The sequence below is a fragment of the Pygoscelis adeliae genome, unplaced genomic scaffold, assembly GCF_000699105.1.
Source record: "Pygoscelis adeliae isolate BGI_AS28 unplaced genomic scaffold, ASM69910v1 Scaffold67, whole genome shotgun sequence".
NCBI lineage: Eukaryota > Metazoa > Chordata > Aves > Sphenisciformes > Spheniscidae > Pygoscelis > Pygoscelis adeliae.
In genome coordinates this window covers 5,830,771-5,849,713 of record NW_008825271.1, presented here as the reverse complement: position 1 = coordinate 5,849,713, position 18,943 = coordinate 5,830,771, and the positions used below count along the sequence as shown (strand labels likewise).

General features: G+C 36.7%; 1 protein-coding gene across 1 annotated transcript in view; it reads right to left on the bottom strand.

Moving 5' to 3' along the window:
* Window positions 1–1,339: 1,339 nt before the first annotated feature.
* The window catches only part of GUCY1B3 (guanylate cyclase 1, soluble, beta 3), a 28,495-nt gene continuing 10,891 nt past the window's right edge, over window positions 1,340–18,943 (bottom strand). Inside the window, exons 4-12 of the mRNA XM_009329803.1 lie at window positions 14,377–14,607; window positions 12,835–12,951; window positions 11,868–12,001; window positions 10,864–11,061; window positions 8,776–9,013; window positions 7,765–7,905; window positions 6,459–6,613; window positions 6,015–6,141; window positions 1,340–2,671 (exon numbers count right to left, since the gene is read on the bottom strand). Of these exons, the coding sequence (XP_009328078.1) occupies window positions 2,648–2,671; window positions 6,015–6,141; window positions 6,459–6,613; window positions 7,765–7,905; window positions 8,776–9,013; window positions 10,864–11,061; window positions 11,868–12,001; window positions 12,835–12,951; window positions 14,377–14,607 (1,365 nt within the window). The 3' untranslated portion in view covers window positions 1,340–2,647. The remainder of the gene's footprint in view (window positions 2,672–6,014; window positions 6,142–6,458; window positions 6,614–7,764; window positions 7,906–8,775; window positions 9,014–10,863; window positions 11,062–11,867; window positions 12,002–12,834; window positions 12,952–14,376; window positions 14,608–18,943) is intronic.

The following is an 18,943-nucleotide window of genomic DNA, read 5'->3' as shown; positions in this document are numbered from 1 at the left end:
GGAGTGTATTATCCAAGAAAGACTAGCAGCAATCAGTCTACTCAGCCTTGCATTATGGAAGCCAGCCGCAGTGCCAGCTTCAAGATAGCAGTAGAGTAGCAGAGTCCCCTGCATGGCCACGGCCTTAGTTAGTAATACCACAGAAACCCAAATTCTTTTGCATATCTGAATTCAAAGGAAAGCATATGATCCAGAAGATTACAAACAGCTAAGCATTCCATAATTTGAAATTTCATTGCTGCTTTCCCCTTTCTTCTCCTTGTTTCAACTTTTTTACAAAAAATACTAAAACAGATGCATTTGTACATGCCTTTGAAACAGACTTTGGTAATTACTCTGCCTCATGTTTCAGCTAGAGAGCTTCTATTGAAAAAGTAAATCACTATAGTTAAATAAAAGAGGCAATAGAGCACACATAAAAGAACTAAATACCCGCAGAAGTTTTTAACTGTTATCTGAGAGTAATATTTAACCAAAGTATAATTTTAGTAGCCGAATGCGGCATTTAAGTGGAGACCAGTTTTAGTAATGGAAGTGGTTAAGTGCCTAAAGCATACTGGTTTCCTTGAGATAAAAAGCTCTTATATGAACACAATGTATGAGCTATTATTCTAGTGCTTTAAGAAATTGGTTATGTTACAGAGTAGCTTAACAGGAGCTTTAATACGATTAAGAAGGTAAAATATAAACTCAGGGCATTATTTGAGTTTTCTGGCATGCTATCTTCCATCAGCTTGAAGCGTAATACAGAAACTTCAGTTACTTCACATCCAGTTGCATGAATGATGTCGATGCACAACCACAGCTGTCACAAATCCCATGTCTTTAGGAGTCACCATTAAAGTTTTGGTAAGCTTGATCAATTTCAAGTGCAAATTGCTGTTGTGTATCTATTAGAGCGAGGGCAATCTCTTGTGGAGTGCTGGGACGCGTTGCTGCCTGACAGTGAGATGATGGGAAGGAATGTATGTGGCTTCCTCTTTTCATTTCCCATTCCTAAAGCTTTGGTTGGTAATGTACCTCCTGCTCAAAGTGGATGGCTAATAATTTTTGGTTCTTAAATATTGTCCAAGAGTTTCAAAGGAAGGTATGCATTTTTGTGACCTCATCTACTATTTTTGGAGCATTAATCTACACATTTTGAACACCACTTTAATCTGAGGATGTGATCCATTAACCTGAACGTGGGAGACTCTTGGGCATTTGCAAACATTGGAACAATGACTTGGTAAATTATTTAAACTCGGACTTCGAATTACGGAATGGAGAACATACTTGTTTTGTATCAAACAATGAAATACAGCTTTCACCGAAAAGAAAATCCCAACATTTCTATAAGTCAGTGGAAAAAATAATTTATTGCAATTTCTTTTGCACATTAACATGAAACATTTATACATATATATTCTGTGCTGATAAGGTATACTAAATATAGACAATTTTTATACACAAAGTAATTGCACTATCCTATTTTATAATGCAAATATTCAGAAATTATCAGTCAGATAAGAACGGATATGATTCACATAAAAATGCACTGTATGTTGAAGTTATGGAAGGTCTATGCATCTGAAACCTTTTCCACTTTTACTAACTGTATCAGCTGATAAAAGACACTATGTCCCCTTACAAGCTTTACATCCCTTAATTATGCCATGATGCCTAGAATATTATCAGGTCCTCTCAAGGAATAAAATAAGATCATTTCCGAAAATTAGAGAGACCAAACCAAAAGGCAACCATGACAACTGTGTCCCAGCAGCAAGCCTTTGAATTCTGGGAGCTCCATCAGAAAAGAATCAAAGGACTACAGGTGGGCTAAAATTGTCCAGCAATCTATTATTAACATGACAACTTAATTTAGTTAATATAAATCAATGAGAAACACATTGCAAGAGAACAGCATTTCAGTAGAAGTACATTGGCACATGCTTCAAATGGCAGTATCAGACAAACAACTGCCCCCTTTCAATATAGAAAATGTTTACATAGTGTCTACAAAGGGAAAATGCAGGATGATATCAAAAGAGGAACCTTTTTCTAACCAGGAATTTACAGTGCACCAAGTGTTATTCACAAAATGAATGGGAAGCATGGTAATAGCACAACTAAATTTGATAAATAACATTTATACAATAATTTTCATAATGCTGCTTTAGGTTTTATTTTTAAAAATAGTTCTTTAGGTTCATTGTTCTGCCCAACAACTGAAATACCTATCTTTCCAGAAATGTCACTGATTCACATAACCACTGTACTTCAGAGATGAAGATGAAGATGTGAAGCGTCAGACTGAAGTGGTTAATTGTGGCGTGCATACTACAAAATTTTATTCAATATTATCTTGGCGGTAGGAAGGGCCACATGACTGACGTGCAAAAATGCGTATCAAAAAAAGGAAAGCTTGAAATACATGCTCACAGCAGAGATATAACAATACCAAACATTGAGGGAAAAAAAAAATAGCAAGCGAGCCTGGAGAATAATGGTGAGTATGATTTCAGGAGCAGGGCAAAAGACAATGGTACTGCACATGGCAATGGGAGATATGATGTGAAATAACATCCACAGCTCAACCTTACTGCCTGGCACCCTATTTGGAGACAGTACTGCACCCTATGCAGCGTCCTCTTCCTCTTCCCTCAGCTCAGAAACCATCTTGCTTTGTTTCCTTGAGTGCATGCAAGTAGAATTTGAGAAGTAAGGGATTTTCGTTGAAGCAGCAACATGGTGGGTCAAAGCAGTGACAAAATAGATTTTACAACTTGCAACCAATATCAGTAAATAATAAAAACAATAAAACACAGCATAGGTAACACATGTATTTCTTTTGTATGTGTTGTATGTAGGAACGTAACAATTCCTACATTCCCTGGTGAACTACCAGCTCTGACTGAGATACTTTAACTTGTTCCCATCAGTAATGTGGGGACAGAGCAGAAGAGAAAGATATTTGAAAGTAGGGAACGATGGAAATTGCAGTCAGACATCTGAGTCTCTGCAACTGCAAACTTTATTTTTTACAACAAATCTGTTTCTCAAGAGAGAAGCTGCAGCTGAACCTCTGTTAAAATAATACTGATAGTAATAATTAATCTTATAACATGCAAACAGGCGGATGCAAAATGAGTAATTGGTCACAGTTGCTTTTGATCAATGTATATTTCTGATGCAATTCTAATTTTTGCTGTAATGCTATCATGGAAGAGATATCTCAAGTGGAAAAAAGTAAAGGAGCAGCACTCCAAACCAACACTGATTCTTGTAAATCAGGTCTTTCTCAGAAGTAACTACTGCTCATGGTGACTGATATTAGAGATGCCAAGTTAGGAACCAAGTTTGAGGTATGCTGAGCTGCTCCAACCCTATCATTCTCTACAGGCCTAGCAGAGAGACAGCCTTGGTTTCACATCTCTATGCCAGCTGTAAGTATTTTGTCCTCTTTCCTCACCATATATTAATTACTGGGCTTCAGGGTAAAATATTATGCTGATAGATTTGCAAATGCTGAGCTAATCACTCTCTAAGGGATATAATGAAAGGGAGAGTATATCACTAACGTGAATCTATCCTAGATTTAAAGATATTGGAGGTAGAAAACTTCACAGTAAAAGAATAATCAGCAGAAATATCTTCAGGACGATTTAAGAAATATTTTCATGTTTACTTCTGTAAGCCACTTCTTGCAATATTCTGGAGTGACCTTTCAGGAAATTTACCATATAGTTTCTGAATATATGTTAACAAGCCATATTTATTGTTATGAACAGTCCCCCTGAAATTAACGGCACTGCACATGATAATACAAACACATGTGTATGTGTTTGAAAGGTCAGGGAGAATAAGATTCTAAAAAGAAAACCAAGACTACACCCTTGCCTAAAGCAAAGCGATTACTCTAAGGTAATCAAACATAAGAAGCTGGTTATCTGATTTCCGCCTTTGGATTACAACTATTATGTACAGCCTATAAAGTGCCAGAAATAACACGAAGAATGCCTTCACAAGACAAAGAGAAACTGCAAACAGTTCAGAAAATCGTAAAGGAGTAAAACTCAGTGCATCTTTTTGTGTATGGACAGATGAAATTGTGCAGGGAGTGAAAAAGAATTAAAAGATTAGAGGATTATATTCTTTCACTTTTCAAAATCATCTTTGACAAATGGACTATCAGTTCCAATCATCACATGAATGTATCTTTCTAGTCTCCTATTCTCCCAAACTTACTGCAATTTAGAAGAGATACCTGTGATGGGAGAAGTCCTTCTATCTATAAGAATGACACGTATATCTCAATTTCAGAATTAACAAAAACTTACAAAAATTAAAGAGACTTTTTGAGTATGGTTAAACTGTGAGTCTTAAGTGCTCCTGCAAATCACGCTGATAGTATTTTTCTGTCAGGTTTATTCCTGCCCCTGTGTCCCCCTCTACAAAACTTGACTACTAGATAATACTATCAGCAAGTACCTCTCAGGACTGCTGTGAGGATTAACAAAACCAACTGTTGTACAAGATCTCTAAAAGGAAACTGCAATATTTAAAATTCTAAACTATCTGAACCCTATATTCATATTAAACACATGTGAGGCTGAAACAAGGAAAATACCGACCTGTCTCAATACCCCTCTGAAATTTTACATTTAAAATTACAATGTGCCCTGCTACAAATGATAGGACATAATTTATAATGCAGAAAAAAATGAAAGATGTTTAATTAAAATACATTTTAAATACAACTATAGATTTGAAAGAATGGTAGCCATGTGAAATTACAGTTAATCTTGATATAGAATAAAAAGAGAAAAGTACTATCAAAAGTGGCACCCAGAATATTATTGTAAGTAATATATACTAAAATACAGACTTCAGCAGAGTTAAAGTACAGGCTCTCCCCTGAAGTTTAATACTGGGGGTTAATACTGGGAGTTACCATTAAAAAGTCAATATTCATATACTTGGGTACCAGTCGTAATAAATCTGGATTAGACCTCCTAAAGAGCCCGAACAGTTTAACAGCCTAAATTTCATTTTCAGAAGCACATGAGTATTCGGACGCGTAATTAATTTCCTGTGACTTACAAGAATTATTTCAGCCAAGGTAACTGACGACTTTCATTATTTTAGTCAAGTGTATTTTTAAGTTTAAATACATTAGCTTAAAACTCTTCCTTTTTGTATTACTTCAGGACAAAATTCAAGCTATGTAAATTACTTTTACCCTTTTTTTCTCCCTGATGGCAAATCAGCTGGCATACTGTTACCTGATTAAGTGTCTAAGTTTGTAGCACACTTACGAGTCTAGATCTCATTGGCTTTTAATGAGGTTTTGGTTAATACATGCCCAGGCTTCTGAAATTGAGGCATAAGCTTAAAGACCACTCAGTGCTTGAAGAGCTTTACCCCACATCATTTTGAGAAGAGGATTTAGGCTCCTATGTCATTTAGAAGAAATAGTTTTCACCCTGTATATTTCTAAAGCAAGACCTCTATCATGCAACAGTCTCTGAACAAGCCAATTCATCTGGGGTTAACAGACCACCATACACATAGGTGTGAACCTGCCTGCAAGTAGTTGCTGGACTGTTGCCTAAATATTTGAAAGCACGTTTATTCACCTACTGTAAGAAAGCAAATGGTGAATTTTGAAGTGCTGATAACCAGACATGTCAGCTAAACAGAAACGGACATTATATTCCAAAATCTAGTACAGTGAAGAAATCCGTATGAAGAGGGAGATATAAATATTTAAACATTTGGCATTCCCTCAAGGACTTTTTAAAATACAAAAGTATTCTTTCAGGGACTGCACAAACTGCAAAGACAAATAATCAAGGACCTTAATGTGCTGTCAAGATAGTAAATGCACTAATGAAATAGTGTTGTACAAAACTCTTCATTTTTCTCGGGAACATTTAGTTTTGCAAATGCAAATGGATCTCAGTGGTTTAGATTAAATTTGTCATGTTTATGCCTTGTTTAAAAAAAAAAAATTACACTCTGGTTAGTCATACCTCTGTCTCTGTACTCTTTCTGGACAAAAACCAAACCTGCATTGGTTCTTTTTTACCCTTCATAGAAACTGGACCCCTGTACTCCAGGTGGAACTGAGGATCTGAATTTTCTGGTGTCATAAGACACCTGAAATTGAAAGAGAAAACATGTAAATATATGTACTATGCATGCACACCATGCACTATATAAAATATTAAACATGCTACAGATATGTGAGCATATTAACAAAAGAGTAAAATCTATCTCTAGATCATTATTAAATTTGCATACCGATAACAGTATATCATAATGCAGTCTGCCATACAGTTTCATGAGAACTCATGTACTTAAAGAATGTGTTGCAGGAGTCCTGTCACTTTCAACTCCAAAGACACTTTGATGTTATGCTGACAAAGTGATTTCTTTTAAGATGTCAACACCAGTAAAAATACTGTATCACTCACCTGTAAGTATATTCAGAGACATTGATCTTTCCCTTTTCTCCAGTAGTTTCTGTTCTGCTTGTTAGATTGACAGTATTTCCAAAGAGACAGTAACGTGGCATCCTTTGGCCTATGACACCTGTGACTACCTCACCAGTATGGATTCCTATTGTTATCTTTAGAGAGAAAAAATAATGTTTGAATATTCAAAATCAATGTAACTAATCTCTTGCTTCTGACTAAATACAGGTATTATGCCATTTCTATCTACTAGAGTTTATTTTTTCAGTGTGCCACTCCTGCTTCTTCAAAGCCTTGTGTTTTGTTTTGTTGCACTTTTTTTTATTGTAGTGCAGTGTCATGGCTCTGCCTCCCACATGAAAGAACAAATTCCATATTTTTCCAGCGTGCACCATGCCATGCTGCTATTATGTACTGTGAAATTTAAAAAAGTGGAAAGAGAGGCATACTCTGCAGGTCATTGTTTAATGAGCGCTCAGAAGATGCAGAAACGGATGGTGTAGGTCAAGAAAAAAAGATGTTTCTCAGAGGAAACATCATGGTATTTTGCATTTAAAAGCTCAAGAGATAGGACAGGGGTTTGGAGAAGCTCATTCTTATAGCACATTACAGTTATTGTAAAGCCCCAAATCAAACCTTCTCACTTCTTTGCCCAGTGACAAAGTGAAGTACACAGATCTAAGCTAGGTGTTAGACCAATAACATTCATGTAAATAGAAATATGCATCACACACATTACTTATTTTGCTCTCACAGCCTTCTGATGAGGACAGGTCAATGCAGCCTCCCCAGTTCTGTATTAATGCCACAACACCTTCAGAAAATCCCACAATGAGTGAACTTCCACTAATATACATTGTTGCCAGTAATCATTGCCGTAACTGCCTATGGAACTGTACTTTTCTTTTTAATGCAATATTTTCTCAGGCTGACGTGAGGATCTGAAGCGTGATCAAAAATATCAGTGGGGAAATATTATTGTTCTGTTCTTTGAGATGAAGAAGACTCAATGAATTGTACTTGATGTGCAATGGGAATTTGTTGATTAGATTGAAATGATTGGAAAACAGACATAAATGATGCGGACCTAATTTAGTCCTTTAAAAGGTTAAGCAAAATAATTAGATTTTAAGGTCTGGGAACTGCATATGTCACATCTACCTGTTACTCTTCATATTATTTGTAGATATCAGTCTCAAAATCTAACAAAGCTTGCATGGACTGGGACTTGAGCATTATCTTATTTCAAAGCATTATCATCATATCAAAGAATGGGCTCTTAATTCAAGCCCGCACATTTACTAACCTGTACAGGCTCACCATCCACTTGAACTTGGCCTGCTATTTCCATCATATCCAATGCCAGGTGGCAGATAGATCGTGCATGATGAATGCAAGGCTCTGGTAGACCACTCACTGTCATATACTTGTCCCCAACTGTTTCCACCTATCAAGATATATATTTTTCAATTACTTTATTATCGTGGGCTTTAGAGTACTAGAATGGATGTAGTGCTTCCTTCAAGACTCCTTGTCCTTTCAAACAGTTTCCCTTCGCTTTCATTCAAATCACCCTAATTCCCGTCATCTCTGCTCGTTATTGAAGAGAATTTATTGTATGCCCACAATGTAACAAATTAAAATGACACTGTGATTGTGTGAACTTGAGCCTCTCTTTTGGGGTCTTCTGAATTTCTGTAGAAACTGAGCACTATGTCTACTTTGACTCACACCCTTGATTCACTTGGTACAGGACATAAAACTGATTTCTAGTAAAAATTAGGAATGAATCTTATACATAAAAACACACAAGCATACACATGTACATATATATGGGATCTCTCTCTCTCCCCCCCTCCCCCATCCACCTGCTATCAGCTGCATCTGCAACTACACCTCATTCCTAATGAAGGAATGAAATTCACATTGAATAACTGAATAATAAGTTATAATTTACAACCAGGAGACCGAGGTATATGACTGAAAAACTGAAAAGCACAAGGCCAGCAGAACCACAAACTGCTTGTATAAGTGTTGACATCTGCTAAACTTGGAAGTAGATTTATATATCCACCTAATGGGTGACCATGCAGAAATCCTGCTGAGAACTAAGTCCTTTATGTTCCTTCACGCATTTAGAGATAAACAACATACCCTTTTTAGCTATGTAATATCAGGTAACACAATTCAAAGACTGAGAACATAACTAGAACAGATTTTTTTTAAAAAGCCTAAAATACAAAGGATGGAAGAGAGTAACTTGATAGTAAATTATTGAAAAGTCACAGATTAAATACTTTGAAAATCTTCTGCTTACCTTATAAACAAATGGATTCCTTCGTGAATCAGTCAGAATATCAAATCTCGTGTAAAGATCATTTAAAAGATTAACAATCTTCATGGCTCCCTCTCCAGAGGCATGTTTACTACAGAAGGCATTGAATCCAACAATGCCACTGAAAAGAATGGTCACATTGTCATATCGCTTAGCTGGAACAGGACGCTTGTGTCTCAGCTCATTTGCCACTGACGGTGGTAGAACAGAGTACAGTAATCTAAACGTGTAAGAAAAGAAAGGCACAAGCACAACAGAAAGAATGACTCTTCAAATATTAACTCAGTACCTCCCTCCCACAGGGTTTATAACATACTCGCATCATCAAAGAGCAATATAAAAGATGTTTACTGAAGAATATGTTATTTGGGAAACAGGAACTGATCTAAATCAGCATACCTAAAGCCATGACATTTCAAACACACATTAATACATCTAAATTACCAACAAAATGAGGCATATATTACTAATTCTTCTGACATGATCTGTTTAATAGTGTCTTGGATAATTTTTGCTTATTGCTTAAGCATTTCTGCCATATCCTCAGCTCATATAATCCGGTTTTGCTTGCAGAACCATAAAAACTGCAAAAAAGGCCATGAAGAGATCAAATAGTTTTCCACCTTTGATCAATTCATGCATTGCTAAATGCTTCCTCTTCTGTTCAGAATGCTGCTTTTAGGGTTTATTGCATGTTTTTTTTAATTAACAGTATCCATGACATATTAACACTTGTTCATATTACAAATTATGCAAATAAAATGTAAATCACACACACAGAGCTTCATCCTACTCTCATGTGTATTCCTTCAACTTTCTAACTGCCATCTGAAGGTATATTTCCCTCCTTACACAGCTGAGTGGGCAAGCTGAAGATCTCTGACTGTTTCACAAATCTTGAGCACCATTTTGTACACAGCCTCCTGCACAAACCCTCATTAGTTGCATTTTTGGCAAGTTCACTACTGCCTGAGTTATAATTAGTGAATACTTTTGGCACATGATATAGTAACTGACACTGTCTGTTCCAGTGGCTGCCAAGAAGGCTAGAATTCCTGAAGATAAAATGACTTTTATAAAGCAAGTCAACAGGAATGAATAGAAAAAATATTTTTTAGGCTTCTTTTCTCCCTGACTCTTCCATCCATCCTTTTCGAGTCTTTTTACAATAATTTCCATTATTCTACTACAGAAGAAAAATACCTGTCAAGAAAATTCATACCACAACAAATGTTAATTCTACTACTAAACAAGTATAATCCACAAGAAATTCTTCTATTACAGAGATGGGAATTACGTTTTATAAACGAGAGTCAACCATCAACCCCACACTGCTTGTCACACAAACTTTTGTTTAATTTACCTGCCAGTAGTCCTTGAGCTGAAATGCCATTGACTAATGCTATGAATTTGATTTTATAGTTACCTGTAGAAATGGACTTGGGGCCCAATGCATATACTTTATTATTGTTATGTACTTATATCTAGATAGTAGTATTATCTAGATAGCCCCAAATCCATTTCTACAGGGAACTATAAAATCAAAATTATAGCATTAGCCTGTTGCAAAATTTCACCTTTACATAGACTATTTTTGAGACTTGTAAGGTATGTTTTTCTGTTCTATTAACCTGTGAGCATGGCAGTCCAGAAAGACGAAGTGGTCTACAGCTGGTTTACAGAACTCCGTCAAATAGTAGTGTTTGAGCATTCATCAAATTCATCTTGGCTACAGGGACTGCATGTAAGAAAGTTTGCAAAACTACTGTTTTGGGCAATTCACAAAGCAAAAAGGATTGTCAGTTCACTTCTCATAGCTTTCCTTACCAGGGAAGGAGCCATCAAAACACCTATGCATGTAACAGCCTAGACTGCAGATGACATTTGACAATCTAAATAAAGAAATACCCTATGAGGCGTTAAAGTAAAATGTTCTTTCTTGACTCCAAAATTATCGGCCCTGAATATCTCTTATATTCCTTCCAAGATTCTGTTATTTTTTGAAGAAGGTAGCTATAAATAATATATTGCTGTGACTGTTTCAGCTCAAAATCAGGATTTGGTTCTTACGTGTCTGTCTTTTTCTTTTCATCTTCCAGTGCACGCAGTGTGTGCTGCAGTCTGTCAGTGAGGATCTCAAGCTCTTGAGTCAGTTTATATTCCTCTCTGAACTGCTCTCCCAAAAGAACCAGATCACGGGTAGCATCATGCAATGGAATATCACTCAGATATAAACCTCTTCTGGTTAAATCATCCAAGTTCATCACACTGCAACGTGGAGAAATATATAATAGTATGGGTACCATTAAACTTGCCAAAGGAGCATTTAAAACTCAAATGAACAGCAAAGGCTGCTGAAAAACAGAAGAAAGATTATGCTTCTAAACTTGTGATGAGCTGTATAACATATCCCTTCTACGAAATACCTTATTTGTGTTCATTCATGTTAACACATGGCTCTTGATTTTTGCATTTAAATACAGAATTTTCATTGATGTGTTCAAAGGTACGTACTTCAGTACACAAATAAAAGCAAGATTACGTTAAGGTAGCCTCTTCCCTTTCTGTCTTCATCCACTCTCGCCCTTTTACACAGGAGATTAACATATCATAGCTGTGTAATCTGATGTATTAGTTCAACACGCTCTTAGCTAAAGAAGCCCTCCATTCAATCCCCCATTCCAACCACTTATTTATAATCATGACTGCTCTATTACATTAAAACTACTGCAAAAATATATGAATCCACATAGGAAACCAAATCATTGTGACATTTCTTAGCACTCTCAGAGTAAGAAACAAAGGACAAAACTTGCCAAAAATCATGGAATCATGAGGAATTCCCATTTGTACAAACTGGGCTACAGCATCCCAATGTTTATACTGAATTATTTAATAATCAGTCAAGTTCCGATGTTTAAATGCTCCTCCCTCTTCTAGTATAAACACATCAAAATCAATGAAATCAATACTTGAAGCAATTAATCTCTGTAGTACTACTCTCGTAAGTGTTCTTAAAATTAGTAATTGAAAAATGAAAAACAGTATTACAAAACTCTTAAGGTTTAAAGTACCTTGGTGAACAAAGAAAGAGAATGCTGTCTGCTTCAGGCAAGTAGATCATTTGCCCTTTCAGGCGTAAGCAGCTGATTTCTGTGCCAGTCAGTTCATCTTCACACTCCAGCTTTTCCACATCCAACAGCCCCTCCTGGTGATGAAGTCACAATTATATAAGGGCAATGGTACATGTGTTATGCACCAGGCCACGTACGTAAGTGCCTTCACTATGAAGGCAGTCAGAATGTTGGGAATAGAGTTACAGCCTACATTAAAACCCAATTAATTTCTCATTTGAACACCATACACTACCCGTATTTTAATAGTGTGATTTGCTACCTCAAAGATATAAAGTATGGTATCTTTCTTTACGTTCATGTTCATCACTTCTCGTTTTCCTCTGCGTCATTTCTTAACAATAGTTTGACAAGTATTGCCTATTCTGTGAAGTTCTATCTGTGATTGGGAGCATCTGTAAGAAATCTTGTTGGTTTCTCTCAGGTACAGTTTTCTATAAATAAACAGGCTCCTTGACATAGTAGATGCTACTCTATATGTTGCATTTTTTCACATCACTTGCCTCCTCTCCTGCCCTCTCTAGAGAAAAGGACACAGAACTACGCATGAACGTATGGGCCCAAGCAAGAACACATTTCATCTTTGCCTCCCATACTGTTATGAAGCAAAAGTAAATGTAATTGCCTTTCTACATTTTCTTTGGTACAATGTCATATAATGGGTTGGCCCCTTGCAAGGAAAGCATCAGACATGAAGTATATGTACTTCACCATTCCTATAAAGCATTCTACTTAACAGCTACACATGAATTCACACCTGTGACTTTTTTTTGGCTCAAGACTCAAAAGGGACTGAGCGTACTACTGTGCAAAGAATTCTCTCTGAAGACTTCTGAGCTTTCAGCACTTCTTATCTCTCCAAAGCATACTTACTTAAAGAAAAGCCAGGTGAATATTCTCTAGTTACCTTGGTCCTCAGTACAAAGACCGTATTGATATGTGAGAGGATCCCATGGAAACTAATATCAATATGAGGCCGGACCAAGGAGAAAACAGACAACAGACTGCAATTTCCTGGCTGCAGCTAGAATAAAAAAAAAAAAAAAAAAAAAAGGATTGTTATGTTTTATAATAAAAATATATGGAGTAATTATATTCAATTTGCTTAGATGACAATACTGAATGGAAGAGAATATATTTTATGCATTTCTCCATTAAAACACAAGGTTTTTAAATTAAGGATTTTACATCAGAAGTATATTGACTTCAAAGTGCAATTCTAGTCTGCAAGATGACTTTGTAAAATTGTGTTATCACATTCGTTATCTGTCAAACTGTTCCCGCTCTACAGTAAAAAAAGCTTTCCAGTGTTTTCCTCCTAAGCGACCTCCTTCAAACTCCCTTTTCAATAAGCTATGCTCTCTAAAGCATCAACTCTGATAATAAGGATTCTGATAGCCATCCTCAGTAGGCTGAATAGTTAGTTATAGCTGTTCAGTGAATGCCCTTGGGAAAAATCTGGCAGAGCTACTTACAAAGTTCTTTCAAATCTTTCTGCAAAATTCAGAGAGAAATCACCAAAAACAAATAGCAGGAAAAAGCAAATAATACAAAATTGCATTTAAAAAGTATGTCAGTGATTCAGAAACAACATGGTATGTGCAACATTAGCCTACATAATTGTAAAGATCATTTGATGTTTCATCATCGTACCTTTTGCTTCACTCATTACTGCTTTTACCTGTTGCTTATTTTTAGAAACACTGTCAGCTCTTTCAGGCAAGAACTGAGGTATCCTATTCATATACAGAATACATAACATTAACGGACCTCTGAGTACTCTTTCACTGTAAATAACCAGAGGAAATTGCAGCACCTGCGTTCAGCTGAGAACACACACATATATATATCACAAACAGAGTCTGGCTCATCTTAGTTAATACTGATGCTTTTGATGTACAAGCCAAGAAAGTATACCACAATATCTGTTATTCTGCTCTTCAGTTATCGTGCATCTGACAGCTTAAGTATTTGCAGGCATTACTGTCAAGTAATATACATAGACTATGTACCTGCTGCTACACTATACAGTAGTATGGGCAAGACCATTTCCTGAACTGCAGGCCAAGTTGCACTGACTGTCTCACATCCACTTTAAGGAGTTATCTGCCGCTTTCATAGCAAACGTACCTTGGAGTGAGCTACGAGAAAGAATCGGGTATCAAGCTAACACCTGAATTGTGGGGGTGATCAGGTTTGCTCTGCTTAAGCTTATTCTCTTACTGCACGTGGACCTGGTCATAAGGAACAGAGCTGTTGTAGAATTAGGGTTATTTTCACGGTCCTTTTTCAAACAAGAGGAGTACGATGTAGTAAACATTATACAGTTACACAGGAATGCTGTTTAGACAGAGAATGCTAAATCTATTTTACTAATCTTTAAAATAAACCTGTGAAGCATCTAGCATTAGGAATCTCTATGATTATTCATGCATGAGAATCATCTAACCTGTGGAAGGACTCTGTATATAGCATTGCCACACTGCGTGACCACCAGATCTCTGTCAAATATTATGTGGAAAGGAAATGCCTTGCAGAAAGTATAGGGACTGATCCGAGACTCTTGGGTACCATTTTCTTCAAATCTGTCAAGGTCTTCATAGTAGTCCTCTTCTTTAGACTCTTTCTCTTCAATTAAAAACTGAATGTGGTCACATTCCTCATTTCTCTGTTGAATAACCTAGAAAAATGAAGGAAAAGATGAAAAACTGAAAACTCTGCTACTCATTAATAACTGGAATGCTACTATGAAAACAAGAATACATTTAGAGCAGAAAGATGAATTCAAGAATGATATTTGCATCTTGAAAAATATTATATTCTAATAAGTATCTCTGATTTTAGAGTCTTTATAATTCCAGGTGAATAATTATGCCTTTGCTTAGCTAGAGTTGCTCTTTGCATGAACAACATATTGCAGATCACTCAAATACAATTTATAAAGCCTGAGTGAAATGCACATCCTGAAATCGGGGGTCTTGCTTTTACTGGTATGTGCCAGAAAACAGGACTCTCCCCTCCCCTTGAATGAACACGTGGCAAGTCTTGAATTACACAGACCACTTGAATCCTTATTTTGATGAAAGCTGTTTGCAAGGTCTGTAACACAACAGCAAACAGTGCTGACCAGAGGATGGGCATGTCACAGTCAGCCAGAAGAAAGGTGGATGGAGCCGATGTTTGAATATACAGTCCTTACACATTAAAGCAGTGATGACTGCAAGATCAGGACCAACAGGTAAAACTAAAAGCAATGACAATCTTCTCCAAGCTGCATTCCATATTAAATGAAATCACAGCAAAACCAGAGTCATCTACATCAGTCGAATCTCAAATAAGTGTCTTGAATATAGCATTTCATACTTTAGCAATTTTATTCAAAGTTAGTAAAAAATATTAAATTAATAGGGATTATTTTGTTTGCAGTGAGAGTCATGTATTGTAGTATAATTAAAGCTAATAACTAGTAGAATAACGTAATTTACTTTGAGAGGCTAAATTCACGTCTTCTCAAGCCTAATTAGGTTTAATGACTGGAACAGAACAATTCTATTTACACAGCATTGTTTAGCAGCAACTTTCTGGAACATGTTGCACCTGATTCTACTTTCATGTAGAGTCTGATCCTAAAGCCACTGAAGCAAAAAAAGACTTCTTAAAATCTCTAATGCATCCTGATTCTGCCCTTTGCACATAGTCTAACCACAGAGATTAACAGTTACAATATTAAAACAGAACAGATATGCACAAACATTGCACTTGATCCCTAAGATGTTTAGTTTATCAAATATTTCTCCTCCACAACTGTCTGCCATGCTAGCTGATCGGTTGGAGAGTGCTGATTCCTTTATTTGTTCCTATACAAATGGAGGAGCGTAAAAGAACAAAACAATATTTTATTGCTAATTTAATGATGCTTAATTTAAGAAGGTAGTGTTCCTTGATTTCCTATTTGATTATTCATTTAAAGGAAAGGGAGGTTTTTCTGGAGGACAGTTCAGAGCAGGAGCCTGATTTAGGTGCTCTATACCACGTGCTGCATTAGTCTTCTTTTTCTATTGCATACACAAGTAACTTAGAGAAAGATCAGCTTACTAAATTTACCAGCTAATATGGGTATCTAAAGCTGGACGTATGAACCAGTTCAAATGTTAATGATGATAAAACCTAATTTCCTCAAGAAACTGTGTTGGTAATCCATATGGCAGTGTGTGGCAAAGAGAAGTGGGAAATTGTGAGTTAATAAGAGGTAAACCTCAGAAAGAGTATGTGGTGGTTACTTGAGGAAAACAACTTATGTGGGTTTGTCTAGGAAAATGGAACATAGTAGATGGAGACCTAGTTTTCCTCTGAATTCAGGGTTTAAAGGTCCTCCATGTCTTCCTCTTCTTTTAAATCATTATCGCTGAAATTGTGAGAGACTGTGGCCACTGAGGATTGATAGAACGCAGTTATAGTCTTAGTTCTTAATTTCTATCACTCATACACACTCCCACAGGTTTTATTTTATTGTTACTATTATTGTGGCCAGGGATAGCTGAGATTATACACAGCAACCTTTTTCAGATTGTGTAGAATTATAACTAGAATTTATCTATGTTTCCAGATCATTTCCAGTCTTGGATCTTACTTCAAAGGGTTGCTCTTGCCACAATTGGAAAAAAAATGCATACTTTGGATGAAAAGCTTCTTCATTAGGCAAAACAGTCCTAAAATTCATTTTTAAAGATCTAATAATTTTTAAGGAAATGTTCATATTAACAGCACATCACCTTCCAGAGATACTATCACCTAATGATCATTTTAGTCACTGCATACTAGTATTCTGTTACCAACCTGCACCTGTACTTACATGATTTTTCCTGCTACCATGCAGCACCTAACGGATTTTTCATAGCTTCCCATTTTTTTCCATTTATTAGAAATGAATGATGCATCAATAAACAAAACTCAAGTGTTGGTTAAAAAAAAAACCACCCATAAAAATAGAACTGCTACACGCTTCAAGACGTCCCCTCTCCTTCAACACATGTCGGGGACACACAACCCACCACAGATCCTACAAGCTTACACAGTGATGAAGTCAGTCATCACACACGATGTGCTATTTTCCTAACCTTTATAGATTAGAACTGTGTCAGTAACAGTACAAAGCTGCAAATTTCCCAGGCATCTTCAAGTTCATTTGCAACACTATTTTTGACCAGTCTCCAGGGCATCTAGAAATGCTTGTTGTACTAGTGCATCACATTAGTGCAGCAAATGAACAACAGGCCAAACACATGGAAATGTGTCACATCTACAAGATGGCCACAGCGCCAGCTGCACACTCCTGGTAAACCTGATATGCTGTGGACATGGCTGGTTTACTGAATTTGATTCTGGTCATCCATGCACAGACCCTTATTAACAGAAGCTACAATCATACACCTCTCCATGCTAAGAAAACTACTGATTCATCCTTAAAAAGCTTCCCATTGGACATGTAATTTTCATGATGTCTTTTCTGTTCGTATCATTTATGCACTATCTAATCTTCCTATCTCATGATTTCATCCACCTTGTCAGCTAATTTAAAATGAGCACTTCTGGCCATTAACATAATATGTTACATTCTGTCCCTTCACCCTTGTACCTACAGATCCAATCTAACTGGCCAGATACCTGCCATAAAGACCTGCCCTAGATACTCTGCAGTAAGCTTAACTAGAATAGAACTTATCTATTGTTTCATTCTGCAAGCAAAGTTTTCAAGCCACAGTATTTCAGTATCATTTAAATATTGTTGAAGAAGTCTCTGTTAAATGCTTGACAAATGAAAGTTCAGTGACAGAAGCAACAAAGCCAGGAATCAAGTCTAATTCTTTCTTCCCCTGCGTCTTAGCTGGTAAAGTGACATCAGTTCACCACGTCTAAGAGCTCAATCACCACAGTAACTGCAGTTAAAAACTGAAGGGAAAAATCACTCTCCTGGTTTCAAAGAGAATATATAACATCTAACTGCTAGCCTGCCTGTGCTTTCCAGAAGATGTATCTTCAGAGTTTGTCCTTGTTTAGCCAAGTGAAAAGTCACACCAATATTTCAGGGAAGGACAACTCAGAGAACAGTTATTTTAAAATGACTTTGTGGTTTAGTATATTTGGTGAGCTTCACAAGAGATATTAAATCAAACAGTATCACTGTGATATAGCGTGTATAACGAACACATGCTATCTGTTAAACTTTCACTGATGTATCTACAAGACAAGACTCAATCCTATAGATATGAGCATGTCCCCAAGATACACTCGTATCTCAGCATGGGGGAGGGACAGACTGTCCTTGGACAGGAATCTTTTTCCATCAGATTGTGAAGATTAATACAACGTCAGGTTTTTGCCATTTAAAGGTCAATACAGGATGAAATTCTTGATGTCTTCTGATCAAAACTGACTCTGCAATGCTACTTGACAAATTTCACTGCAGCTGTTTCAGGGTGATCCTGAGGCAAAGCAGTTCACTGTGGAAATGGTACCACTCTCAGCTTTGCACACCCAAAGTTAAAACTGTGGGGATGTCTCCACCTGGCAGCTTGTTTCAAGGCAGAGACTCTCACTGCACCAAACCTCTGAGCCTGGAGCTAGTGAAGTTTCCTGCTGCCCTTGTGTCAGAATTAGAGTCTGATTATGCTCCACAATTGACTTAATCTTCATACACAGCTAGCATTTTAATGTATGGATCGGTACCGCTTGTCCTCTGTAACAAATATCTAAGTAGTTTTTAGGTCAGCTCTCCAACTGGTCACATTCTGGCTTTGTTTTTTTATATTGCCATTAGTAATGAGACAGTCAGAAATTACCATCTTGTCAAGGATTCCCCCTGGCCTTTTCTCACTTGATATTGTAAATCATCTTCGCTGTCTAAAAGAAAGATTTTGATAGTCTGCTCTCAGATAATAACAGAACTGCAGAAGTCTGTTTTCCCAACAGATTTTTGGGCTTTGTAGGATTGTACAACATTCTTCGTTGACCCGTAC